Below are 27,609 nucleotides of genomic sequence, written 5' to 3'. Positions count from 1 at the left end.
TACTGTTAATTTGTAATCAAACAATATTGTATATTCAGTCCTCGTGATCATTCCATGTATTCAGTTAGAGTTCGTGACTCAGTACTACTAGTCTTGGGAGGTTGTATATCGTAATTATTTCCGCGGTTAGTTTTGATTACTTATTAAAAAATGGCTTCAAAATGTAATTGAAATCGGCTTACCTAGTCTTAGAGACTAGGTGCCATCACGACGCATGTGGTGGGATTTTGGGTCGTGACAGGTTATGCCAAAATTGGCTTTCTCAAGACCAAATGGGTAGCAATCTAAGCAGTTGATATGAGTCCAAGTGGGATTATTCCTATCTATAGTTCAAAATCCTTTAATCAAACTAGTCAAAACCCTAACTAGCTCAATTTCTTATTAGCCAAGCTTTCCTAGACTAGGTTCCTCTTTCTCAAGTAAGAACTAAGTCAAATAGAATGAATCAATGTTTGCAACCATTAATTCTAGATATAAAGTATAAATCAGGCTAAATAGCAAAAACCCAATCATAAACAAGCATTAGTATTAACAACCCATAAGTTTTACATACTAGGATTGGGTCACAACCCTAGATAAAATCTAGCTACTCATGCTTGAAGACATAGAAAATAAAATAGAAGAAGTAATTGAAGACATAAAACTACAATTAGACGATAAAAGTAGTGGGTATTCTCTAATTTTGATCATAACGTTTCCAAAGTAGTAAACTATAACCGCTACAACTGTTAGGAATACAAAAGTAGCCTTAAAAAAGTGTTTCTCGTTTATTTATAGTGTCCAGAAATTTGCTGACAAAAATATTCTTCAGGAGCATAATTTGATGTGTCGACTGCACTTTCTTCTACTCTTGCAATGGGAGAAATTCTGCGGCCGCATAATAATCTTTGCGGCCGCACTTAAGCTTCTGCGACTGCATATTTTGGTTGCAGACCACATTCTCAAGAGGCTTCATACTTAGTCTTCTGCAACTTATCTGAACATTTCAAGCTTGTCAGTGCGAACTACTTTTGCGGCCGCACAATTGGTGTGCGGACCGTACTTCTGCTAAACTTCCTCTAAGGCTTCAAGGGCAAGTCTGCGGCCGCACTTACATTTCTGCGGCCCGTATCTTCATCTACGGCCACAAAATAAGTTCTGCGGACTACACTTTTCTTTGCATTGCTCCTCTTTGCCTTGTTGAGCTGGAACACTCTTTTTTGAGTTAGGTTTCTTCATTGAGCTCAAATCTCCGGCATGCCTGTAATTTACACAATTTCGTTAAATTCGAAAATAAAAAATCACTACTTTTGGACTAAAAACTAAAACAAGAAAATACTAATAAGTGATTAAAATCCACACTTATCACTATCCTCCCTCACCAAATGACTATGCAAAGCATCCAAAAATTAATCATTGCATGAAAATGTAAAATGTCTCGCACGGGCCATTGTCATCTAGTATATATAAAAAGGTAAAAAGGTAGACATCACGATGCAATTTGATCACGTTCCGTCAGCTCTAAGGAAAGATGTTATCAACGCGGACGAATGCACTTTGTTTTTTCAGTAAGTGTTTAGGTCAGTCCAATAAACATGATACATGTCTTTACATACATTTTTATCATTAAATAATAGTTAATTAATATACATTCTCGTCTTAATTTATGACTTGACCATGATAAATAGGTGTAGTTTGGTAAATTTCAACCATTTCTGTTCTCTTTTAACAATTTGTGAAAAAACAAAACGAAAAAACTATTTATATATAATATTGGATAATGCTGCTGATAAAAGCAGCGTCTCTAGTGGTTAACCTAGTTTTCTTTCCAAGAGGGTCACCTGTTCAAATTTTTATGTGCATTCATTATTAGCTGACGTTTGAACATAAATTTGGTTGAAACTTCAAAAAAGAATTTTTGAAATTGTATTAGAGAAATAATTTTTGAAAGTTGAAGTTGTGTTTAGACATGCATTTTATTTGAAAAAAAAATTTAAGTTTTGAATGGAAGAAAAAATTTTATTCAAAAAATGCCCTAAATTTGTTTTTGGGAACTTCAATTTTTTTGCAAAAACTAATCATATTCCGTGAGAAAACACTGTTTTCAGAATTTTTTTGAAAAAAAGTAACCGAAATCTATGACCAAACGGAGCTTAAGTTTGTATTTCTCGTTCAACAAATGAGACTAGAAACTACGTTGTTTTAAGTAAAAGAAATGGAAACCTGTGACTGAACTTTAGCATTAAACCAGCATGACCACTTAAGATTAAAAGAAATATTACCATATCATTTTAGCAAATTTGGAGAGAAGAACTGAAACTCTAGTTCGGAAACTCGTCGAAAACAATCGTATTGATGTATTCAGTCAGATATGCAAAAAAAATTCTTCGTACACCACTGGTAATCAAAGACCAAAAATACAGGCGCAAATGAGATGCAAGTAATATGCTTTATTATACCCCCATTGAGGTTATTATGCACTACATTCTCACTTTCAAATAACTGAGCTTAAAACATGACTGTTAGTAAAATGATGAAGTAGATCTTACTTGAGAATCCCTTAACAATTCAGTTCTGCAGTATTATCTATTTCATGTTTTTTTTAATTATTATTGGAAACTCCTGTAGTAAATTGAAAGATCCATAGCATTTGAGTTAATCAGACCAAGGTACAATTCCCATGGATAGCCACACAATGTCACCAGCCCTGAACTATGATCAATAGTGAGTGTCATTGCACAGGCCAGAGCATAAAGTGTTTGGCATGTGTAGCACCACTTGGTGGCTTATCCAGTTTTCAAATGTCAAGACGCACAAGATCAGTGTCGCAATTAAATCAGGTTTTTACAAGATGATCGAAAGATTAGGGACAACCCCTAATTCTACTGGCGAAAATAAGAAACAAAATAAAATATATCCAGAACAAAGCCATCACGGTTAATTTTTTTAGCATCCTAATGTAACAACTTTTTCCTTCTATTCACATGCCAATTTGGTGTCAAAGCTGCTCAAGCATATAGCAAAAGCCTGGACTGCAGACAGTGGATACCTGTAATCCATAGTGAACATATCTTTGCCGATCTTTCCAAATTGAAGGATGACTTTGTCATGATCTGATTGACTTGACCGAGAGGTTGTGGGTCCGCCAGCAGGTGGTTGGTTGGCAGCAATCAACTGAAAATTCTTTACAGATGCAACTGTCACTCGCCCTCGGAAGTTTAGGCACCAGCACTGCAGTTGTTCATGCCAACGCGGTGACTTGTTCTTTAGAACCAACGGTTTCGCGTTGCTATCATCTCCCTCGTTGGATGATGCTCTAACAATTTCAGAAAATCGCGAGCTACTGAAGTCAGTAGAATGATCAAGCGACTTTGAGAAAGAGATACTTCGGAATGAATCCTCAAGGGACCTTGAGAGAAGCTCTGGTTGACCTGGCACAGAACCGCCAACATCAAGTGCAGAGGCAGGAATCGAGTGCATGACACAGTTCATTTTCCGTGGGCCCCTTGTTCCAAGAACATTTAGCTCGTATTTGATCTGAGCTATGCTGTAGCTTCCAGTTGGGACTTTAGGAGAGACTTTCTTGGAGAATCTACGGCTTGTGCGGCCGGGAGGGGGAATGTTCGCGGAGGTGCATGGAGGCTGTGTGTCATATATAACGAATTTTGTACCCAGAAAATTTGACCTGCAATGAACGGCGGTATTATGTGATCAGGAAACACTTTCTGATTAATCATATACTTAATAACAATGTAATTATGACAAAAACAGTGCATATAAGCACTCCAAAGCTGCGTTAGATGAAAACATATATAACACAAGATCTATTTTTTAGAGCAGTTGAGCAGACATTGCTGTATCAATCAAACCTATAGCAGAAGGCTGCAGACATAGTCACTACATTTACATTTCTTTCCCTCTCCCTTTCCCTTAAGGAATTTAATTCTTTCTGGCTGGGCATGATTTTTTCCCCTGATGTATGTATTAAATGCATTAACTAAAGTACTCAATAATTTCAAGCCTTTTGAGATGCTCATGCTTAGTATTTGATGCTAGGCTAACTTGTGAGAAAGCTTTTCTCTTTGATAAGTGTAAGGGGTAAAGAATATCTTTGTTTTACATTAGTATTTCCTGAAACATCCCACAAGAAAGATATGGGGAAAAAGAAAATGAATAGCTCCTCAGCATTACCTTAATTTTCCAACGTAAGTGTTGCTTGATCTCGAGATACTTTCTGCATTCATTGAGATAACATACTCCGTGCAAGTAGTACGCCTTGTTCTCTTTGCAGAGAGAAGGAACTTTCCATTTTCAACTAGTAAAGCTACAAATTAAGCAGAGGTTTTCATCAAACTCTAGAAAACTTTCTAGGCAACACAGCAAAAAAACCTCAAATCACAACTGGAAATATAAGTACATAGGAAATCATACATCACAGTTGTGCCCTACAAAAGACTTCAATAACATGAGTCTTTCTTCTTCTTCTTCTTCTTCTTTTTTTTTTTCCTTTTTGTATTCATTTTTGGGGAGTGAGGGGGAGGTTACAGCTGACTAGAGAATAGTGAAAAGACATTAATGCCATCATTTAGCCTCATATTTCTGAATTGGCATTATCTTTCATGCCTCATTTATGTTTGGATGATATCATAAACTAGAAGGCATTAACCCACCCCGCAATAGCAAATTCAGAACGAATCCTTACCAGGACTGAGACACAAGAAAAGATGGTAAGTCAAATTAGATTTGTCCCTCTTGATGAAGCATTGAATCATTCCGTCACGAGGACCAGGCTGAAAAAAGAAATAAACAAACTCGTTAATTTTCCTCTAAAAGATTAGTCAATACTCTTCTCCACTATGAGAGTTGGGCTTCCTTACCTGCTTTAACGATACCGGAAAAGTAAGCTTTCCACAAACTTCAGGACTTCTAACAATTTCTTGGCACATAATTCTCCATGACCTGCAAACTGAGGCACATGCTACAACATGCTTACGAGCAGGCCATGTGTTCTCGCTCTCTTCTAATCTTCTAATTACATCAAAAAGTAGTTCTGGTGGGAGATTAGCCCAACAACTGTTCTGGACGACAACAAGCTGGTCGCTTATGTCATGAAATGAACAATGTGATTTACCCCTTTGATGACCAGAGAGCCTTACGTCAAAGCTTCGCCTAGATAAGCTGCCAAAGCTATCTCTTACATCCCGAACTATACTGCGGAACGACATCTACTACCAACACTTATAGATACAAGTCCAAATACCAGAATAAATGGTACTGCTTTTTCCGCTCTTCCTTAAAAGATAAGCCTTTTTCCAGTAAACTGAAGCAAACTTGTCAAAGGACAAGGCTGCAAAAGAACAAAGAATAAATCATGTTGCACTAACGAGAAGAATAAGTTGCCAAGAAGAAAAGCAAAGAGAGAGAAGCACGAAAGGCATATAAAGAGAAAAGAAAAAGGAAAAAAGAGAGTAGAAAAAAGATAAGTTCACAAGGACACCAAAGTACAGTAAAGTAAATCACATGAGATTTATCAGATACAAACATTTTAAGATTCTTAAAGTGATGCTAGTTGTTTTGGCTTAGTTGCAAGACAAGAACTGATGGAACATAAGAAAGATAACTGCTTTTCTGATGTAGCACTGTTTTAGCAATTCCAAGCACAGAGCAAAGAACCAAAGAAAAAATAACATGTAAATTTTTTAGTGTCGACAACCCACTGCTGGCACCAGCAGGAAAACCAAACCTTACTCCACTTAGGATAAATTCAACTACTTGTTGGGATATCAGAAAATGTCTTGATTTAAATGTAAAAAAAAATAAAAATTAATCTATCTATGCAAAGAACCTTAAAGATGATTCGCAAATTGTACTATAAACATGATTTAAAATCCCATAAACAGCTGAAACAACAGGCTGAATCTAAGAAAATAAGGATAGTCTTTCAAGTACCAGATGAAAAAAAAAAATACTTTCTTTAAAGGTCCAGGTTTGTAAAGTTTTCATCAATCCTCCACCTCTTTTATTTTCCTTAGCCTAGTGATTTCGAGCCTCGAAGCTATTGCCAAACTCTTAATCTTTGAACTTTCTTTTTCTAGTCAGAAGCATAGCTTTTTTATTATTCATTTACAAAAAAACTTGTGATTTTGTCTTTTAACTTCAGATTTTCTTTCTCGGGCCGTTTATGACTCAAAAGATTAGGTTTTGTCTCCCTAAATATCTCTGTGTACAAACCGTAGATTCATGAGATTTACTACTTTAACATATAATTATACAGATATCAATCTATCACAGATAAATGAGTTAGCCCTATTAAGACAAACCTGCTAAAAGTCTTATAAGCTAAATCAAAGCTCCTCTAACTTCTCTTTAGCACACCTGCAGAAACCAAGAAAAGAACATAAATTTCTCTACAAAAACAAAAATTGAAGCTCAAAATCCCAAAAAGACACAAACTTTATACCAGTTTGTATCAATGAAATCAAAAGTAAGGAGCAAAATCCTCTCCGAAATGACTTAAATTTTACAGAAAAAGGATCCTCATATACCCAGAAAAAACTGGGATAAATAAAAGCCTAAAACTACACACACAAAAAATACAACAAAGCTAGAGACACTTAGAAGACAAGATCTGAAGTTGAAAAATCAAGAATCAGAATCAGAGATCTGTACCTTAAGAAGAAGAAGAACAAAGTCAACTTCGGACCCCAAAAGTTAAAATGAATGACCAAAAATTAAAATTCAGAGATCTTTGCAAAGAGAGAAGAAAGAGATGATCAAAAAGGAAAAGTGGGTCAACATCCAAGAAATGTTTATATATCTATTTATCAGCTTGTCTTTCGGTTTGGAATAAATAGTGCTACTACTCTATAACTCAATGAATGAAGTAAAGAGAAGATGAAGACAAAAGAAAGAAGAGGAAAAGCTGTATTGCATACTTTTCAGTAGAGTAGAAGAAGTATTGTTTAATGGTGGTAGATATTGCAAATAAAAGTATTAAATTGGTCACTACGTGAGCAGAACACAGCAACTACCATGGAAAATGGGAAATTAGAGCTTTTGACTTTTTGGTCTCTCGAGTTTATGATGTTTTTATTTCGTGTCCGTTTCTTGTTAATTAATTGAAAGTAGTTGATAAACGTCCAACTGCGTTAAAATTATTTTAAATGCTAAAATTTTAATAAATAATTACTGTAATTTTTTTGGTAAAAAGTATTAGCTATCAAAATAATTAAAATATCCTAAAAGTTGTCTATGAAAAAATATATCTTAAATTATATTAACAACAAGAGGGTAGAACGACTATATATATATATATATATATACCTTTCTATCTTCTTCTTCCTCTTTTTGTTTCTGCTTGCCGAGGACCTATATTTCAATAACGATGAAGTGCAACTAGAAGGGAAATGGCTTCATGCGAGAAATACGGATCGTCAAAACCACTAAAATCATAACATAAAAATGCATTATGGAATATTCGAAAGCTTCTTTTTATAGTCCAGCAAAGTGATAAACATAAAAAAAAAAAAAAAAAAGAAGAAGAGAGAATGACACTTTTATTTTGATTGGATTTTCTATTTTATATATTTTATTTTACTTTTATAAAAAATAGAAATTTTTACTTGTTGCTTAAATATTAACTATTCAATTAAAATAAAATATTACAACTTAAAAGAATTTACATGAAGAGGTAGAACGACAAAAAAGAAATGTAAAAGGAATTATTGATTTTGTCTGTGGAAGGATGCAATAATGGTTAAAGATATTAGGAATAAAATAATAAAAATTTTGATATCAAGTACTTTTTTTTGTAACGACCAGACCGGTCATTTTGAGCCCTAGCGTGTTGTTCAGCGGTTTGAGGCTTTGAATAGTTTCACTTCGGGTATTATGACTTGTACGTGTGGTCGAAATTGAATTTCGAAAAGTTCGGAGTTGATTTAGAAAGAAAATTCTAATTTCGGAAGCTTTAAGTTGAAGGAATTGGCTAAGGTTTAACTTTTGAGTAAGCGACCTCGGAATCGGGTTTTGAAGGTTCCAATAGGTTCGTATGATTATTTCGGACTCGGACGTAAGTTCGGGTTGAGTATCAGATTACCCGGGAGCATTTCGGTGCCTATTATGGAAGGTTGGCATTTTGAAGGTTTAAGAATTTCCTAAGTTTGGTCTGAGGTGGACTATGGTATTGTCGATGTCCGTTTGAGATTCCGAACCTTGGAATAGGTTCGTATTGTGATTTATGACTTGTGCGCAAAGTTTGGCGTCATTCCGAAATGCTTTGGTATAGTTCGGACGCGTTCGTCGAAGTTTGAAAGTTTAAAGAAGGATTTCGATCGTCGATTCGTAGTTTCGATGTTGTTTGGCGTGATTTAAGGCCTCGACTATATTAGTAATGTGTGTTGGGATGCGTTGGTATATTTGGTCAAGGTCCCGAGGGCCTCGGGTGGATTCTAGATGGTTAACAGATCAAATTTGGACTTGAAGCATTTGCTGGAACTCTGCCTTCTGGTGCAATCGAACCTGCGGAATTTTGCTCGCACGTGAGAGCTAACAGAGGCGACATGTGCTTCGCAGAAGCGGCCAGGCGTGACTGAGGCAGTGGTCGCAGAAGCGGACAGGTGGACCACAAAAGCGGAGTCGCACCTGCGACGGGTCAATCGCAGAAGCGAAAAGTGAGAGGGAGGGCTGCTTCGCAGAAGCGGCAGTGTTATCGAAGAAGCAGTCCGCAGAAGCAAGGGAAGCCGCAGAAGTGAAGGGGAGCATCGCATCTGCGAGAGCGCAGATGCGGCCAAGTGTACCGCAGATGCGAAAATGTCGCTGGGCAGAATTGTTTTAAGAACGGGATTTGGCCCTTCGTCTTTCATTTTTCACTCGGGTTGGCCGAATTTGGGGAGCCATTTTGAGGGGATTTTCATCAAGCAACATAAGGAAAGTGATTCCCACCTAGTACAAGTTAAATACATGGTTTATATATGGATTTTAACACGAATGTTAGTAGAAATTATAGAATTTTGGTAGAAAACCTAGAATTTTATATTTTTGGATTTTGACCACGAAATTGGACATGAAAATTGAAATAAATTATATATTTGAGTTCGTAATGTTATGGGTAATGATTATCTTCGGAAATTTTCGGAATCCGGGCACGAGGGGTGAGTTTATTGACTTTTCAAGAGGAGTTTGGAATTGTTATAAATTGATTAATTATGGGTAATAGAGTATATATTTATGGATTTGCACATTTGTTTGACTAGTTTTGGTGAGACGGGGCATTAGTTTGAGGTGCTTGAGAGGCTTTGGAGCCGGTTATAGAACTTCGGAGCAAGATAAGTCTCCTGTCGAACCTTGTGAGAAGGAAACTACCCCTAGGTGATATTTATTGTTATGTGCAACTAGTTGTGGGTGCTACGTACGCACGAGGTGACGAGAGTCTGTACGTAGCTAATGCATGTTTATGTCCGGGTAGACTTAGGACTATATCATGTAATAATTGAATTATTTGAACTCGTTATGCTGGCTTAATTAATTAAAGTTATAACTGAATTTGGTTTAGCAATAAATATATGTATAATAGGTCGAGTCTTAATACTTTGAGTTGTGGGCGAGTTATTTGAGAAACGGTAAAGATTATATTCATTCTGTGCTCATGTACTTGTGACACAGGATTTTGGGAGGGTTCCTACGGGTTGTTCGTTATTGTAGTTATGTAAATATTATCATTTACCCTGTAAATTCTATTTCATACTATTTAATTTAGGAAAATTTTAATTTTAAAATACTAAAATTAGTAATTAAGTTGATCAATCACTGTTGGCTTGCCTGATGGCGGTGTTAGGCGCCATCACGACCTTCAGTGTATTTTGGGTCGTGACAGCTTGGTATGAGAGCGTTAGGTTCACTTAGGTCTCACGAGTCATGAGCAAGTCTAGTAGAGTCTTGCGGATCGGTACGGAGACGTCTATACTTATCTTCGAGAGGCTACAGGATTGTTAGGAGCACTCCCCTTATTGATTTCCTCATCGTGCGATTTGATTCCTTTGAGGCTTATGCCTTTATTTACTTCCTACTCAATCTTACACGATGTGGGGCGCTTGTTATGAATTGGGCGTCGAGGAGTTGTAGTGGTACTGCAAACGTGGTGCAGGATATTTTTCCTTGCGTGTTCGGGCATGCTATTATCGTCGCCTTGCGGAAGGATGTTCTGTTGTTTCGACTCAGTATCTGTATTCCCTATGGTTTCGATACTGTACACGGATGGCTATGATGTCTATGCGTCATTATCGCACAATGTTGGTGTGACAGTAGGGTTTTTATATGTCGAGGCAGTGAATGACTTGAAAGGAAGATTTCTCAGTGCATGATTTAGAGGTTCAACATTCAATTCCAGCAATGGAAAGGCAATCGGACTATGGATGTTCAGGCCTTGGTTAATGAAGTGACGGGACTTGGTATTTTAGAGCGTGATGGAATTCTCATTTGTGATGTGGTATCGTCATCCTTGTTGGAACATATTAAGGTTTGTCGATGTTATGGTCTTCTTCAATTTGTCTTCGGGGCAGGATGTTGGGAAAGTGGCGCCTAAGAAGCGGTTGTCAGAGATAGCAGAGTGTAATGGTTTTAGAATCGAATTGGTATTTCTAATATCGATGGCTCGAGAAATATAATCTTCTAGGAGGTTTAGAGTTGGTAGCAATTCATTAGTACTGATGCTACATGTATGGATCTGATTTGAGGCAACATTTAGGCAACGAGGTATGAGGAAGGGCATGGCGAGAGGTGTCTCGCAGTGGTTGAATTACTAGCAGGCCAAGTATGAAAAGCGGAGATAGAGAAATTTCTTAAAGGAAATAGTTTGTCTGAAGTGGGAGTGGCAGAGTAGCATATAAGTTCCGTGGTAGGATAGCCACGTACCTGGAGGAAGATTAGAGTTATTTGGGAGGCATGGCGGAAAGTGGCTAGGTCCACATATTATAATTGGAATGGTGGCACTACTGTTCATGAATTTCCGATTACTTTCCGACCAAATTTGGTCGGTCAGAAAACAGTTGGTCGGAAAACTATTTCCGACTGAATTCGTCGGCGATTTCCGACCAAATTAGTCGGAACGTTCAAAAGGGCAGACAACCAAATATTTTTAAATTTCTTACCAAAGTGGTCGGAATTTACCGACCGAATCCGTCGTAATAATATATAATAAAAATAATTATTTATTTAAAATTAAATAATATAAATATATAATTTCCGACCGAATCAGTCGGAAACTACTAATTAAAAAATAAATTTTATTTAACTTCCGACAGAATCCGTCGAAAACCTTTAAATATTAATTATTATTTTTTAAATTTCCGACCGAATCGGTCGGAAATCTGGGAATTTTTGGCAAAATCTGGGCAGGTGTCCGACTGTTTCCGTCGGAAATCAGTCGGAATTTTCTGTAAAACTGGGCAGAATTCTGGCCAATTTTGAGCTACACCACCTGTCAAACATTACAATACAACAACACCAGCAACCAATCAATCATTAACACAACTTAAACACAACCAATCAACCATTAACATAACTTAAACACAACCAATCAACCATTAACCAACAATATAAATTATTAACATAATAAACCAACAATTAACACAACCTAAAACAAAATGCCAACCATTAAACCTAACATTTGTTTTAAAACATCCAAATAGTAGCCCACATTCAAGTTTTAAAACAAAACATAAAGTTGTCTCTAACAATCAAGTTTACCAATCAACCAAAATACCACACCTAAACTACTACACATCAAATTCAGTTTGTTCATCCTCATCATCAGATAAATCATGCCCATGTTTCCTCATAAATTTCTGCATCTTAACAAATGTTCCGAATTGGAAGTCCAATTGTTGCTTCAAATCACAAATTTCCTTTCTCATATCTCCCATTTGTTCTTGATTTTGAGAAGAAGAAGAATTAGCTAAGAGTGGGTTTGGATGACCTGTAGATCGATGTATTCCAAGTTCGTAGACTCTGCCTTTGTTTACTCCACCTGTTGCCTCTGTCCACAATGAAGCCATATCATCAGGTGTTGGTTGAGTTGAAGGAGGCTGAGTTTGTTGCCATTCTTTCACCCGTTTATGATAATCTTCCTGAAATGAAAACATAACTATTATGTAAACAAACTAATATTAATAAACCATAAACAATTATGAAGTTAGTATTTTACATATGTGTCCGAGGCACGCGTCTCCACCCAGTGTTCTCTTGTACCATCCTTCTTCTTTTTCTTGTGCATCTCCTCGAAGACCTCAGCGTGACTCATATCTCGCCCTTTTTCCTTTTCCTTCATAACAAAAAGTATAAGTTATACATTACAAATGTAAAATTCTATATGTAAAACTAAGAAAAGTTTTATAAGTAATTACCAATCTTAGTTTATGGGCCACAAAACTAATCGACCCTCATGTGTGCAATGAGCCACCTTTACTGGAGGCACAGTTTGCCTTTGCTTGTTCACTCTCCGCCTTCCATTCTGCGGTATTCTATTTCTCAAGAAGTTTATTCCAAACATCTTTTCTTAACCAGTCTAGCATTTTGCCGGCATTCCGAACAACGAACATAGTATCTTTAATCCGCTGAGCAACCTTCTTCTCGAAAATACTATTTATTACATTTTGATGCTGAGGATGCCATGTACACTGTGTCTGCAATATAAAAAAGTAACATTAGATGAAGACGATAATTATTAAATAAATGTAATCAATTTTTACCCTAAATTGATTCCATATTTGCTCTCTGATGCTGTACGGTATCTGTCTCCAAGAATTTCACGACTCATGATAAAATGGCTTCATAGAATCCACAACCAAATATGTAGACTGAAAGGATGGCAAAAATCTGCATTAAAGTTAATATATATATAATTAATAAACATCTTAAAGTTTCAAAAGTTTTAATTATAAACAAATATTCGTTAATGTTAACATATCTAAAAGTACATTCAAAACTTAAAAGATAGTATAAGAACCTTCTTACCCATTTTCGTAGGGGACGATTATCAATCGATTATAACTATCAAATTGTACATTCCCTCCAAGATTCTGCCTGCGTCTACTAGATGGTGCAGAAGCAGCACTAGATGTAGTTGGGCGAGAGCCTCCAATATCCAACCTAGATATGCTGGGAATGGATGATGATGATGGACTGGAAGATGATGGAGCAACACTGGCCAACATGAATATGGTGCAGCAGAGACAGCAAATGGAGTAAATCCATATGTGCATAATCCCAACCTAATATTTCTTGGTTCACTAGCAAACTCGGGGAACACCCTATCGAAATACTTCCACGCTTCTCTATCTGACGGGTGGTAGAGAATATCGGGTGGCCTTCCGTGTTCGTAGTGCCATCTCATATGAGGAGCAGAGCTCATTGATGCATACAACCACTTTAACCTAGGTATAAGAGGTAAGTAATGCATTGCTTTAACTGAAACTTTCTTTTTTGTATTGGCATTTGTGACTTCCTTAAAACGAGGTTGATTACAAAATTTACAGTTCTCTAGAGATGCGTCATCCTTATAGAATAACATGCAACCTTTCTCACAATAATCAATTCTCTCTGATGAAAGACCCAACTTAGAAACCAATTTCTTAGCAGTGTAGAAATCTTTTGGTAAGTCAATGTTACTCGAATTAAGTTCATTTATAAGCCCAATAATAGAATCCATGCCCGCTTGGAAAATAGAACTATCTAATTTAATACTTAGCAATCTAACCGCAACAGACAACTTGGAATGCACTGAGCCTTCATACAATGGACGACTAGCTTCCTCTAACTGTTCATAGAAACGCTTAGCCCCATCATTTGGTTCGGATTGAACCCTAGGAAACATCCCAAAAGCACCCCTCATTATTTCATTGTATCGAGATTTTTCAACATTACGCTCCGCAATGGGGCTACCCTCACCACCAAAAAAATTATGAAAGTTAACATCATCTAAACTAGTATGATTCTCCCCGTGAACAGTCCATATGTAATAATTTTCTACAAACCCTTTTCTTGTATAGATGAACTTTAACTTCATCTAATTTTAATAACTTAACACACTTACATTTCATACAAGGACACCTAATCCTTCCTCCAATAAGAAAATCATCAAGTGTTTGAGTCTTAGCAATAAATTCAGCAACCCCTTCAATAAATTCATCCCTCAACACCGCACGATTAGGATGATTCCTATTATATATCCATCTACGATGCACAAATTCCATCTACATAAATAGAAATCTAGAAATGAGATATTTAAAATAATTTGATTAATTTAAGCTGGTTACAAAGTTATACTCTTTCAAAGGTTCGTTTTAGATATAGACATATCATTGTGTCAAAACACTTGAATTGATATATTTTATTTTTTAAATTAATATTTTTTAACACTCGAAATCTCACATTAATCCATATTCTAAATAATATAAGTTTTTAAATATAATAATTAAATTTGATATCTTCTTAAATGTTCATATAGTCCAAATTAACTAATGATTTCTCAAACAAAAAAAATAGTCGTAATTAATAATTATTTAAACTATTTCAACATATAAAAATTAAAGAATTCAAATAGAATATAAAAATTGACGCATTTAATTAAAGAGCATAATTGTTTAATATAAAGTAAAATGAATTCAAATATTTGGGATCTATAATAATAATTATGCAAAAAATAATGGACTAATCTACACAATAATTTAATAATTTAATGGATGAAAATGATAATAGATTTCAATTAAACTTAATTCCATGAAAGTCAAAAGATATTAAAAAAGTTAGGAGTAAGACATATTGTCAAAAGTAGTCAACTAGCACTAAGAGTTTTAATAGATTCTTCATACTTTCTCCTCTTAAAATTAATACCCTCCCCAATATAATCAAATGTGATGAGTTGCTATATATGTAACAACTGTACAAATTAGTTAGCAAAATTATTTAGTAAAATTATCCCCAACTTGGTAATGTTATCTTCAAATTAGTATGTAATTTACCAACATATAACTTTAACATATAAATTTAATTTAGCAACATATAACTCTAAATTACCAACATATAAGTTTAACATATAACCCTAAATTACCAACATAGAACTTTAACATATAACTCTAAATTACCAACATATAACTTTAATTTAGCTACTAACAATAGTCATAGATTTACTTTAACTAACACCAATCAATTTTTACAAACCAAACTAGGAAAAATTAAACAAAATCAGTGTATTTTAAAAAAATAACAAAGGAGGGTGAGGGAAACTTACCTGGCAGTGGAGGGTCATCGACGGAGCTGCAGCGGGGCGGCGTCGCCAGTGAATAGGGGCGGGCATCGGCCTGTTCGGTTCGGTTTTCATGAAGTTCGGTTCGGTTTGTTCGATTTTCGGTTTCTATTTGGTGCACCAATAACCGAATCAAAATTAGTTCAGTTTTTTCGGTTTTTGCTAATTCGGTTCGGTCGATTTTTGGTTCAATTCGATCGGTTTGGTCTTGTCGTATTGATCTTTTAAATTGGATTTTTTTACTAACAAATATGTCTAATTTCATGTTTTAGTGCAACTATAACTCGAAAACGCAATACTTATAAAGAGTTTTACATTGTTGGTCATTAATAAAAAGAAAATATTGTTGTGCTCTTGTGCAAAATTACTTTAAATGCTTAATTATGTCCAGATTGTGTAATAGCAAATATTGTTTTGCTCTTGTGCAAAATTACTTTAGATGCTTAATTATCGGAAGTAAGATGACTCTGGCAAATCATCACCAGTGCATATTTGAAGCCTACCACTCAAATTTTATAAATAACTTCATATATTATGGGAACAAAATTCCATATTCAAGGATGCTGCTTCATGAGTATAAAATAGCGAAGGTAAGAAGCATTGCATTTTACTCCTTCGTTGTTTTCACTCTCTTTTTTGACTACTTTGTCGTGGAAAAGTTGGGCTTGCCAACTTAAGAGCAGCCAAGAGAATAGGACGCATATTAGAAAATTTTCGATTTTTCGATTTAACCGAAAATCGAAGTTGTAAAATGGAACACCGAACCGAACATCGAAATTATTGAAAACAGAAACTGCAAACCAACCGAATAACCTGAAAAACCGAAATCGAATAAACCGAAATTTACGGTTCGGTCGATTTTTTCGGTTCGATCGGTATTATGCCCACCCCTACTGGTGAATGGCACTGGTGATGGCAGCGACAGATTGGGTGGGGGAGGGAGAGGGGAGGTTTGAGTGTGAGAGAGAGAAGAGAGAAGGAAGAAAACAGGGAAAGAAAAAAGAAAGGGGTCAGGGGGGTTTTAAAAGAAAATAGGGAGGGGGAGGGGTTAAAATTATATTCCGACCGATTCGGTCGGAAAATAGGTCAAATAGTCAAACCTCATTTTAATAAAAAATTTCAACCGAATCGGTCGCAATTTTTTTTTGTTTTGTTTTTTTAATTGTTTCCGACCGAATTGGTTGCTAACAGTTACACGGTATTTTCTGCCAAAATTTACGACGGATAAAGACGGAATTTTAATCGTAATTATTATTAAAAATTGAAAAATATATTTTTATGCAATTTCCGACCAATTCCGTCGGAAATTTGCGACTACTTTTTTCGGTCGGAATATGTCGGTCGAAAATTGGCCGTTTTTAGTAATGTGGTTACTGTATGGAGAAAGATTGAATATGACAGAAAGGAGTTTGCTTGAAGTGAAGAGGGGTGTGAATATTTAATTATCATTTCGGATGCAACATGACTTTGAGTTTGGAAGGTATTGTTGAACTTTCAATTGATGTCAATAGGGAAGGAACAGACTTGTACAGCTGGTGGACGAGCATGGGCTCAGGAGGGTTTACTGAACTCGTGGTAGTTGTACCCGGTGCAACATCGTTGGAAGATGTCGGCATGGTATACCACATGTGGGTTATCTCCTATGAACAATTTAGCAATTGTGTGATTTTGATGAGGTTTTTACGAAGGGTTCTACTTACTACCCAACAGAAGGTCGAGTATGCGATTGTGGCCGATAATTCGGAATGTTTCATGAAAAGCTTTATAAAAGACTTCGAGAAATTTGGCGGATAAACGGTGCGAGATCATAGTAATTGAGAAGGAGGAATCATTGTGAGCTCTACATTATGTGATGGTAGCTTAAAGCTAAGTGGGGGAGCCCACTGTCTACGATTAGATCGCGTGGTTGTCTGCTTGTGCGATTTCTAGTTATCGATGTATTGGTGGATTATTTATGACAAAGAAAAAAAAACATCAGGAGTAATTCGAGCAAGGAACTTGATGAATGTGTGCTATACTTCGCCTCATCGATTCAGGTGCAGGTTTTGGGAAGACTCAGAGTTTATGCTTCTTGTGGGTGTAATGTACAAGGAAAAGAATCTAGCCGGTTGCTTCTTTGAGAGGGTGTTGATGCGCTAGCAGAGCGTTGTAGTTTATTTATATTCGGGACTAGGTCAGAGTGGGTGACTCTCAATAACGATCCTAGTGGGTTCAAGAATTAAAGTGCAGTGCTTAAGAATTTCGGGTCCGTTGTGTGGTTAAAGACCAAGTTTTTGCAGTAGATTACGAACAGAACTTGGAATGTTCTATGTTACCATCGGGTATGCGGTACAATATCGGAGTAAAGGAAGAAATAGATTCAGATTCGCGGAAGGTCTTGCAGAACGGGTGTGCCAGTTGGAGATGCTATTGTGCGCATAAGGAGAGTATAAGGTAGCTTATGAGTATTGAGACGATGTGATCTCGTGATGTGGGTCACTCGGGATGAGTGCGGTTTTGGTTTGTTACGTTTTTGAATGGAGCTATTATTATTTCTAAGGTGGGTCGAGAGTAAATTGGAAAAAGTTAGGTCGGTTAGTAATGGTTGAATAAGCATGATTATGGCAACGATCAGTTCCTTTAGCGCGTAAAGGTATACATGTGGTTTGGGGTTGTACGCGCGGGCTTGACAACCACCACAACTTGATTGATCTGGGTGGTATTTGATTCAAATAGCCTTGCGGTGTAAATGGATTCCGGAGGAGTCATGGCGGTTTAGATCGCGACTTGAGGTTTGTATTTTTCTGCGGTTTGGGAATTCAGTTACGCATTGTATTGGCTCTTCTGAAATAAGATGAGTGAAAGGTTTCTAGCCAATAAAGTGTTTATTATACTGGTAATTCAGGGGTTATGATGAATTCTTGTATTCTCGCGTAGCGGCATGATAGGTGCAGTGAGCGGCATGAGAATTTTAAAGTTGAGGATCAAGGTTGCGGTTCGGTGTTGACAATAATGTTATGAGCTCGGATGAGCAAATGAGAATTCAGGTGTTCAGAGTAAGCTGGCATTTTTTTTAGTGTCACCTGAGAATGGTGTCTTGTGTAAGAGGCTTGTGTATTGATTTGTGGATTCTTGATTTGCTTTACAGAATTAGAACGATTGGTGGTATGGAGGTACAAACTTTGCTACCTGGTGCGAAAGGTCGTAGGAGCGTACCCCACGGGGAGATTTTTATAAGGGTGACAATGTTAGTCACTCGATTGTTAAAGATTGAAACCAAGTATGGAGATTTTTGGTACTATCATTAATGTGATAGTTTAGGCTTGGAGGGTGCTCTATTCCCTTGGTTGTGAATTGTGGGAGTTGGTCCGGAGTGGATGGTTGCTCGTGTGTGTCATGAATGGGGCCATTGTGGATCCTTGGAAGGTTATTGGCCCAGTATGGTATGATCATAATCGATTTGAGGTCCGTTGGTGGGTCCAATGTGAATGTGTGCTCACGCCAGGTCGTATGTGTTCATTCGTCATAGCATTACTTACGGAGGAGTCATCGGGCATTGGATGTTATTCCCATTGTTAGCTATTTCATGTAAATCTCTATTGTGCCATGTGGGTTGTGAAACGGCTTGATTATTCGCACATATGTCAAGGTCCTATGTAGCTTGTGGTGTTATATGAGCAGGATGACTGTCGAGATACAAGACATTTATTGCACCTTAGTTGTGCTTGGCTTTCGTAGCGTATGGCGCTATCCGTCTCCCCAAGATCTGTATTATGCACTTGGCATGCTTGTGATCTATATTCGGGCATTTCGTAAGTATAAGCATTACGGCTTGATGTGTGTGTTTTCTTCTTGATTGTTATGTGCGGATCGGGTGGCACGCCGCCACGGGTATATTGTTTGTATCGGGTGGCACGCCGCCACGGGTATATTGTTTGGATATGGTGGCATGCCGCCACAGGCATTTTGTGTGGATCGGGTTGCACGCCGCAACAGTGTCATATTGGATCGGGTTGCACGTCGCAACAGTGAGATGTTGAGCATAGTTCCTTACATTTATTTTGTGTACCTTGTTTTTCATCCCTGAGGTAGGTCCATATCATCTATTTGGCCGTTTTATTCGTTACGCATGCTGGGTAATTCCCCTATGAGTTATATTTGAGTGGTGGCTTATTGGCGCTTTGATGGTGCTGCATAAGATCTTGGTCAGTGATTGAGGTAACTCATTGCCTGAGCAGTTTGTGCTGGGTAAGAAGAGATTATTGGACCTGAAATTAGTGCAATCAGATGTATATAAGGTACATTAAAGATAAAATATCGTAATTCAGTTCAGAACGAGGTAATGGTCCTTGTCAGGAGGAGAGGCTCCATGATTTATTGATTCGGTAGGTGGTTATGAGTTTCTACACGTCTCTTTCGTCGTGGCAGTATTGCGAGAATTGAACAGGGCTCACACGTGTTATGAGACGTATTGCGGGCATCAGACTCGTGAAATTTCAGCAGTTGTGGTCGGATGATGTATTATGGGCATATGAATTATGCGGTGCATGGTGTGAAATCAGCAAAGGTGTACGATCATGTTTTGGTACAGTGTGTACTGTTTGATACGGTGTTCGTATGTTAGAATCAGGTTTTGTAGAGAAATTCGAAAGTTGAAATTTGGTTCTAAAGCTTGTTAGCTAAGGTTATAAGGGGGATCTTTAGTCTGGCTCGAGCTAACATGCTCAACTGGGTAGTGGTGGCACGAGTAGGTACACAAGGTGTTGAACAGTGATTTTGGTAAACTCCAGAGCAGTTCTTATCACGTTCGAGAACGAACGTATGTTTAAGCGGGGGAGAATGTCCCTAGCGCGTCGTTCGGCGGTTTGACGCCTTGCGTAGCTTCACTTCAGGTATTATGACTTGTACGTGTGGTCAGAATTAAATGTTGGGAAGTTTGGAGTTAATTTGGAAAGAAAATTCTAATTTCGGAAGCTTTAAGTTGGAGGAATTGACTAAGGTTTGACTTTTGAGTAAACGACATCGGAATCGGGATTTGAAGGTTCCAATAGGTTCGTACGATTATTTCGGACTCGGCCGTATGTTCGGGTTGAGTATCGGATCACCCGAGAGCATTTCAGTGCCTATTATGGAAGGTTGGCATTTTGAAGGTTTAAGAATTTCCTAAGTTTGGTTTGAGGTGGAATTTGATGTTGTCGATGTCTGTTTGGGATTCCGAGCCTTGAAATAAGTTCGTATTGTGATTTATGTCTTGTGCGCAAAGTTTGGCGTCATTCCGGAATGCTTTGGTATAGTTCGGACGCGTTCGTCGAAGTTTGAAAGCTTGAAATTTTAAAGAAAGATTTCGATCGTCGATTCGTAGTTTCGATGTTGTTTGGCGTGATTTGAGGCCTCGACTAAGTTTGTAATGTGTGTTGAGACGCGTTGGTATATTTGGTCAGGGTCCCGAGGGCCTCGGGTGGATTCCGAATGGTTAACAGATCTAATTTGGACTTGAAGCATTTGCTGGAACTCTGCCTTCTAGTGCAATTGCACCAGCGGAATTTTATTCACAGGTGCGAGCTCGCAGAAGCAGCCAGGCGTGACTGAGGCAGTGGTCGCAGAAGCGGAGTCACACCTGCGACGGGTCAATCGCAGAAGCGAAAAGTGAGAGGGAGGGCTGCTTCGCAGAAATGGCAGTGTTGCCGCAGAAATGAGTCCGCAAAAGCAGACCTTTTATCCGCAGAAGCGAGGGAAGCTGCAGAAGCGAAGGGGAGCATCGCATCTGTGAGAGTGCATATGCGGCCAAGTGTACCGCATATGAGAAAATGTCGCTGGGTAGAGTTGTTTTAAGAACGGGATTTGGCCCTTCTTCTTTCATTTTTCACTTGGGTTGGCCGAATTTGGGGAGCCATTTTGAGGGAATTTTCATCAAGCAACACAAGGTAAGTGATTCTCACCTATTACAAGTTAAATACATGGTTTATATATGGATTTTAACATAAAATTAGTAGAAATTGTGAAATTTTGGTAGACAACCTAGAATTTTGGATTTTGACCACGAAATTGGACATGAAAATTGGAATAAATTATATACTTGAGTTCGTAATGTTATGGGTAATGATTATCTTTGAAGATTTTTGAAATCCGGGCACGTGGGCCCGAGGGGTGACTTTATTGACTTTTCAAGCGGAGTTGGGAATTGTTATAAATTGATTAATTATGGGTAATAGAGTATATATTTATGGATTTGCACATTTGTTTGACTAGTTTTGGAGTGACAGGCATCGGTTTGAGGTGTTTGAGAGGCTTTGGAGCCGGTTATGGAACTTCGGAGCGAGGTAAGTCTCCTGTCTAACCTTATGAGAGGGAAACTACCCCTAGGTGATATTTATTGTTATGTTCAACTAGTTGTGGGTGCTACATACGCACGAGGTGACGGGAATTCGTGCGTAGCTAAAGCATGTTTATGTCCGGGTAGACTTAGGACTATATCATGTAATAATTAAATTATTTGAACTCGTTCTGCTGGCTTAGTTAATTGAAGTTATAACTGAATTTGGTTTAGCAATAAATATATGTATAATAGGCCGATACTTAACACTTTGAGTTGTTGGCGAGTTATTTGAGAAATGGTAAAGATTATATTCGTTCTGTGCTCATGTACTTGTGACACCGGATTTGGGGAGGGGGGATCCTACTGGTTATTCGTTATTGTAGTTGTGTAAATATTATCATTTACCCTGTAAATTCAATTTCATACTTTTTAATTAAGGAAAATTATGATTTTAAAATACTAAAATAAGTAATTAAGTTGATTAATCACCGTTGGCTTGCCTGACAGCGGTGTTAGGCGCCATCACGACCTTTAGTAAATTTTGGGTCGTGACTTTTTTTGGTAAGTAAAGATTTTATTTACCAAATAATATTTACAAAACAGAAGAAATATATAGCAAATATACACTGGACATACAACTTCAGGTGTATCGACTTCACTATCCTACTTTAACTACCGGGATATAGATCTAATGCTAGAATACATCACTTAAACACACGGGTAGTAATCTAACTCTTGCAAATATCTCGCTAGCTTCTGCTTCCGTTCTTCTCTACAGTGTATTTATTGAACAATAGCTCTGATCAACACTGCTGCATTTCTACTCTTAGCTTGAAAGATTCTCAAGTTTCTCTCCTGCCATATGTGATATATGGATCCTGCTAAGCTCATTCTGTAGACTTCAGCTGCTGCATTCTTTCCCCTATAGTTTGTGATTGCCTATTCTATCTCATGTTGCCAGCTCTTAGGTAATCTTTGTATGCCTTGCCATTGTAACAGTGCTCTCCATACTTGCGCAAAAAAGGTACAATTTAAGAACAAATTATCAGTGTTCTCTACTGTAGCATCGCATAAAAAGCAACTCATATCTTCTAAGCATCCCCACTTTGTTAGCCTCTCCTTTGTAAGCAGTTTGCCCTAAGCTGTCAGATACAGACTGAAAATCCACTTTTGAGGGGCAGCATTGTTGCATACTAACCTTCTCCAGTTGATCTTCTGAAAGTCACCCCTTAACTTCGAGTATATGTCTTTAATGAAAAGCTTCTCAATTCTTTGTACCTTTTCCTCAGTCCAGCCGAGTGCCTCAAAGTATTTTCCTGCCTTCAGTATCTTTTGTACTATCCAAGAGGCTTTCTTTGGTTGAGCTCCCCATACTGTGCCTTGTTTTTCATAGTAGATATGAACCCATTGCACCCACATCTTGTCTTTCTTCTTACATAAGTTTTACAAGAGTTTACATACAGCTGCCTTGTTCCATGTGATCACATCAAGAATGTTAGGACCTCCTGCTGATCTAGGAAAGCATAATTTATCCCAAGCAATCAATGCCTTTTTTGATAGCTCTACACCTCATGTCCACAAAAATCTTCTGCATACAGATTCAATCAGCTGGATGATCTTCTTTGGTAGGGCAAAGATCTGAGACCAGTAGACTTGGATGGAGAACATAACACTCTTGATCAATTGGACTCTCCCAGCATACGATAGGAACCTTGTAGTCCATGACTGGATCCTCCCTAGCATCAATCAGAGGTTTGCATTGTGCTATTGATACTCGTTTAGTGCTAAGGGGTACCCGTAAGTATTTTATAGGAAGTGAGCCTTGTGAGAAGCTTAGCAAGTGTAGTATCTGTTGCTGAGTTTCACTACTTATACCTCCAAAATATATAGAACTTTTTTCTGTATTAGCCACCAGACCAGATGCTCGAAAAAACTCCTGAAAATGAGCATATAACATCTATACTGAGATTGTGTCTCCTCTACAAAACAAAAGAGGATCACTAGCCAAGCTTAATTGTACAATGTTTATCTTAGAGCATTTTGGGTGATAGTTGAAGTCGGGGTTCTTCCTCAGCTGCTTCAATATCCTTGTAAAGTATTCCATTACCAGAACAAATAAGAAAGGTGAGAGGGGGTCTCATTGCCTCAATATTTTCTTAGCTGGGAAAGGAGCAGTTGGATGTCCATTGATTATTATGGAATATGACACAGTCTTGATACATCTCATGATCCATTCTATAAATTTAGCTGAAAATTGTTGGCATACTAAAATCTGCTCCATGTAATCTCATTCCAGTGAGTCATAAGCTTTCTTTATGTCTATTTTTAGCATGCATCTTGGTGATACTCCCTTCCTACCATATCATTTGACCAATTCATGGCTCAAGATAATGTTGTCATTAATCAATCTACCAGGAACAAATGCAAACTGATTTTTATCCATTATCCAGTCCATAACTTTTTGCAGCCTCTTAGTAAGCACCTTTGAGATGATTTTGTATAGCAATGTGCAACAAGAGATTGGTCTGTACCTTGAGATCTTTGAAGGATTAGCCGCTTTTGGGATATGGGTGACAACAGTGCAATTTATAGCTTGGTACAAAGTTGTTTTGGAGAAGAATTCTTGGACTGCATCAGTAACTTCAGTTCCTATGACAAGCCAAGCTTTTTTAAAGAACAGGGCATTAAACCCATCACATCCAGGTGCTTTATGATCACTAATATCTTTCAAACCTTGATATATTTCCTCATTTATTATAGGGGCAATTAGTTGCAGTTGTTGATCTCTAGTCAATACCGGACCATCCCTCATGATAGTTGGATTGATTGCTGGTAGTATTTCTACAGTTGTGTCTAATAATTTCTTATAGAAGCCGATTACCTCTCCTTCAATGTCCTCCTTTGTTTGTAGAACTTCCCCATTACTACTAAGGAGGATCTTTATTTTTTTGGGTCATTTCTTTGCTTCAAGCTTGCAAAACATTAGGCAGAATTAGTATTCCCCTGCTTTAGCCATTGAACTCGAGATTTCTGTTTCACTATGCTTTTTTCAATGTTCACCCATTTTTCTAACTGCGGTTTCATCTCCTTTTCAGCTGCAATCACATTCTCGGGTTGGCCTGGTTCTCCCATTTGTTCTTGTAGTTCAAAGAGTTGTGTGTGTATAAAATCAAATACTTATAAATGACTTGATTTAGGTTTATAAGCATTTTTAGTGGTTATCAAATATGTGTGTATGTATATATATATATATATATATAAAAGTAAGTGTATGTAAACTCATTTGATGACCACCTTATAAGTATATCCAAATATCTTTTTATTTTATTGATAATGCTCAGTTACTGACCAACTAACCTAGGTTTCGTAAACAAAGACAATCTTCTCCAAATGCTCTATCTTTTACTTGAACTTTAGAATAAAAGCGCGATTTCCGAATCTATCACTAATTACTATGGTATAGAATATTATATTATGATATTACTCCATTTATAGGAACATATCAATTATTGAACATGTCAAGTTTATACTTCATCATAGCTCATAGAAAATTATAATTAAGTAATAAACCACTGTCCATTATACAATTTAGCATTAAGAGATGATTCAATTTGCGTTGTAGGTCTATGATTTTTTAAAAAAAAAATATTTTTATTGATCGATTGTTACATTAGACATCCTTTATATATGAATGATGTGTGGCCAAGATTCTATATTTTTAGTACATTACTCGCCTTACATGTTGTTAGGTTAGTGGTTAATTATGCGATATTTGCGCTAAATTATGTTGTTTTATGTGTAGGAGTATCGAAAGACAAAGACGAATAAAAGTTGCACAAAAAGGGGGACAAAAATGCAAGAAAAGAGCACAAAAGCATCAAGTACCCAAACCGTGCTACAGACCAAGTAAAGCAAGCTCTATAACCTGCCTTACCATGCTACAAACCAAGTAAAGCTAGCTCTATAGCCAGCTTGACCACGCTACAGGCCAGGCGTAGCCAGCTCTGTAGCCAGGCTGACCGCGCTATAAGCCTGGCCTCGCGAGGTCAATAGCCCGATAATCAAAAGTGCGTGAATTAAAAGAATCTGACCCTGATTTGGACTCTAGGACTTCAACCCTAGCCTATAAATACTCCCTAAATATGTCTAAGAAGGAAAGAGACGTTTTGAGAGGGGATTTCGACCTAAGGAGGCAAGAACACACTAGGAGCAAGGCGGAGAATTCTTCTACGAGTTTTTCACTTCATTCTTCCTATTTTCATTGTTGGTTATGAATTTTAGTATTGTAGTTTTGCATACTATTATGAATAGCTAATTTGTTATCTAGAGTTTTGATGGAACCTTTTGAAGGATGAATTTTTATTACGTTTTTATATAAATTTGGCGTTGATCTTTCTCTACTTGTTTAACTATATTTGTGTTGTTGTTGATTGAAAAGCTCTCAATTAACTGTACCTATTTAGTGTGTATATTGCTCGGGAGAGAGTACACATTTAGGTAGTTGTTGAATAATATCACTCCTAACGTATGTGAGAGATCAATACAAAGGGTTTAAAGGCGAGATTAGAGATAATGAAACCTTGGTGCGATCGTAGTGAGTGGTGAATTAGTGCCAACTAGTGTAGTTCGAGAAAATACATATAGTAAATTGTGGTAGTTGCTCGATAGAGAGCTACGACACCCAAAGTACTCACGATCGGTAGAGAATACTTAGGCAAAATTATAGATAATATAGCGGGAAGGATTCTGATAATTGAAAAAATCATAACTCTAGACCTCCTTAATCTTATCTCCAAAGCCCTAGTATCTCTAGTTGTTAATCTACTACTTTAATTTGTTAGTTAATTAGATATAAGAATCTTAATATTTATAACTTAGAAATTGTTCGAGCTTGTCTGAGGGGTCCATAGTAGAACACCAACAATCAATCAAACTAGAATTTGAGGATGCCGATGTTGTAGAAGAGATACTAGAGTCAACCAAGGACATTGGGAATACATATTTAGTTGACTCTAGTGTCATTGGTGTTTAGGATGCTGACAATCCCAATGTTCATATAGTTGAGCGCATTGGTCCATACTCCAAGTATTTTTCCACATTGTGTTTGGATGATGATATAGAAATAGAGTTATCTGAGCCAATTGAGGAGTCAAGTAATGAGGAACAAAGAGCCTACATTCTGGAATTCTTCTTGCCAGAAAGTCGGGATGACACACCTCATCTAAAGGTCAAGAAGTGCAGAATACTACATTGTTTTCTTAGGCCAGTTAGATTCGTTCCACCACCCCGGGAGCATAATCATAAACTAGAAGCAAAACTTGGGGTTCAATTCATAAGCTCGAGGTGGAGGCAAAAAGTGAATCGCGTCATGCCGCGACGTTAAATCAAGCGCTTGTTGGGAGGCAACCCAGCTTTACTTCTTTTTTTATTTTTATTTTTTATTCTTTATATTTTATTATTGTATTATTCTTGTAGGGATGATTTTGATTTCTCTAGGAGCATGGGAAGCAAAGCCATTGGAAGAAAGCAAAAGCAAGTGAGATGGTTAGAACTAAGTGTGGGGTGCCCGCACAAAGAACCAAGTATGGGAGAAGTCGGAGTACCCCATGATCTGCTAATGCTTCGGCCTTTGGCCTACCAGGGAGTTTCTTTTACCCTCTTGTATTTATGGGTGTGCATTGGGGACAATGCACAATTTTAAGTATGTGGTGAGAAGATTGTCTGAGTGACTTTCTATGTTATTTGAGTTGTGTTAGTTTAATTGAATAATATTTTTTTTTAGAAAAAAAAGAAAAGATTGGACTTTTCCCGACGATGGATCTATTAGACAGTTTTCTTGAGGGTTTAAAGTCTAACCAAAAGCACATAAAAAATTAAAAAATAAAAAAATCCAAAAATATTTTCTTTATTTTTGTAGGTAGTAATAATTCTCCGTGGTTTTTCTTTGTGTCTCGATTCTTTTTCATGTGATGTAGTTTGAACCGGGTCATAATTTTTTATTTTTAGAGTAGAATAGGATTTAGGGGAAAGAAGA

At 37.2% G+C, this 27,609-nt stretch overlaps 2 protein-coding genes across 3 annotated transcripts; both read right to left on the bottom strand.

The window, feature by feature from the left end:
• Positions 1-2,607: 2,607 nt before the first annotated feature.
• LOC104099297 (tubby-like F-box protein 14) lies at positions 2,608-7,002 on the bottom strand. Of its 2 annotated transcripts, XM_009606242.4 has the most exons (6): positions 6,649-7,002; positions 6,300-6,354; positions 4,857-5,326; positions 4,682-4,769; positions 4,171-4,303; positions 2,608-3,664 (listed from the first exon to the last, which is right to left on the bottom strand). In XM_009606242.4, exons 3-6 carry the CDS (start codon positions 5,202-5,204, stop codon positions 2,956-2,958), a joined length of 1,278 nt encoding a protein of 425 aa, XP_009604537.1. In that variant the 5' UTR covers positions 5,205-5,326; positions 6,300-6,354; positions 6,649-7,002; the 3' UTR covers positions 2,608-2,955. The 2 variants fall into 2 exon arrangements, with proteins under 2 accessions (XP_009604537.1, XP_009604538.1); XM_009606243.4 differs by lacking the exon at positions 6,300-6,354.
• A 4,689-nt stretch (positions 7,003-11,691) lies between these two features.
• LOC117277480 (uncharacterized) lies at positions 11,692-12,319 on the bottom strand. Its single transcript, XM_033656909.2, has 2 exons — positions 12,182-12,319; positions 11,692-12,104 (listed from the first exon to the last, which is right to left on the bottom strand). Exons 1-2 carry the CDS (start codon positions 12,302-12,304, stop codon positions 11,754-11,756), a joined length of 474 nt encoding a protein of 157 aa, XP_033512800.2. The 5' UTR covers positions 12,305-12,319; the 3' UTR covers positions 11,692-11,753.
• Positions 12,320-27,609: the final 15,290 nt, after the last annotated feature.

The sequence above is a fragment of the Nicotiana tomentosiformis genome, chromosome 7, assembly GCF_000390325.3.
Source record: "Nicotiana tomentosiformis chromosome 7, ASM39032v3, whole genome shotgun sequence".
In the NCBI taxonomy this organism is placed as follows: domain Eukaryota; kingdom Viridiplantae; phylum Streptophyta; class Magnoliopsida; order Solanales; family Solanaceae; genus Nicotiana; species Nicotiana tomentosiformis.
Note: the sequence above shows the minus strand (reverse complement) of the source record. Positions and strands in the feature narration are given on the sequence as shown.

Excerpts from the sequence above, each read along its gene's own strand:
- LOC117277480 (XM_033656909.2), bottom strand. The coding sequence starts at position 12,304 with ATGAAGGAAAAGGAAAAAGGGCGAGATATGAGTCACGCTGAGGTCTTC. Across the intron at positions 12,105-12,181 it reads CGCGTGCCTCGGACACATAT|GAAGATTATCATAAACGGGT; the intron begins GTAAAATACTAA and ends TTTTCATTTCAG.
- LOC104099297 (XM_009606242.4), bottom strand. The coding sequence starts at position 5,204 with ATGTCGTTCCGCAGTATAGTTCGGGATGTAAGAGATAGCTTTGGCAGC. Across the intron at positions 4,770-4,856 it reads TTCCGGTATCGTTAAAGCAG|CCTGGTCCTCGTGACGGAAT; the intron begins GTAAGGAAGCCC and ends TTCTTTTTTCAG. Across the intron at positions 4,304-4,681 it reads TTTCTTGTGTCTCAGTCCTG|CTTTACTAGTTGAAAATGGA; the intron begins GTAAGGATTCGT and ends CTTAATTTGTAG.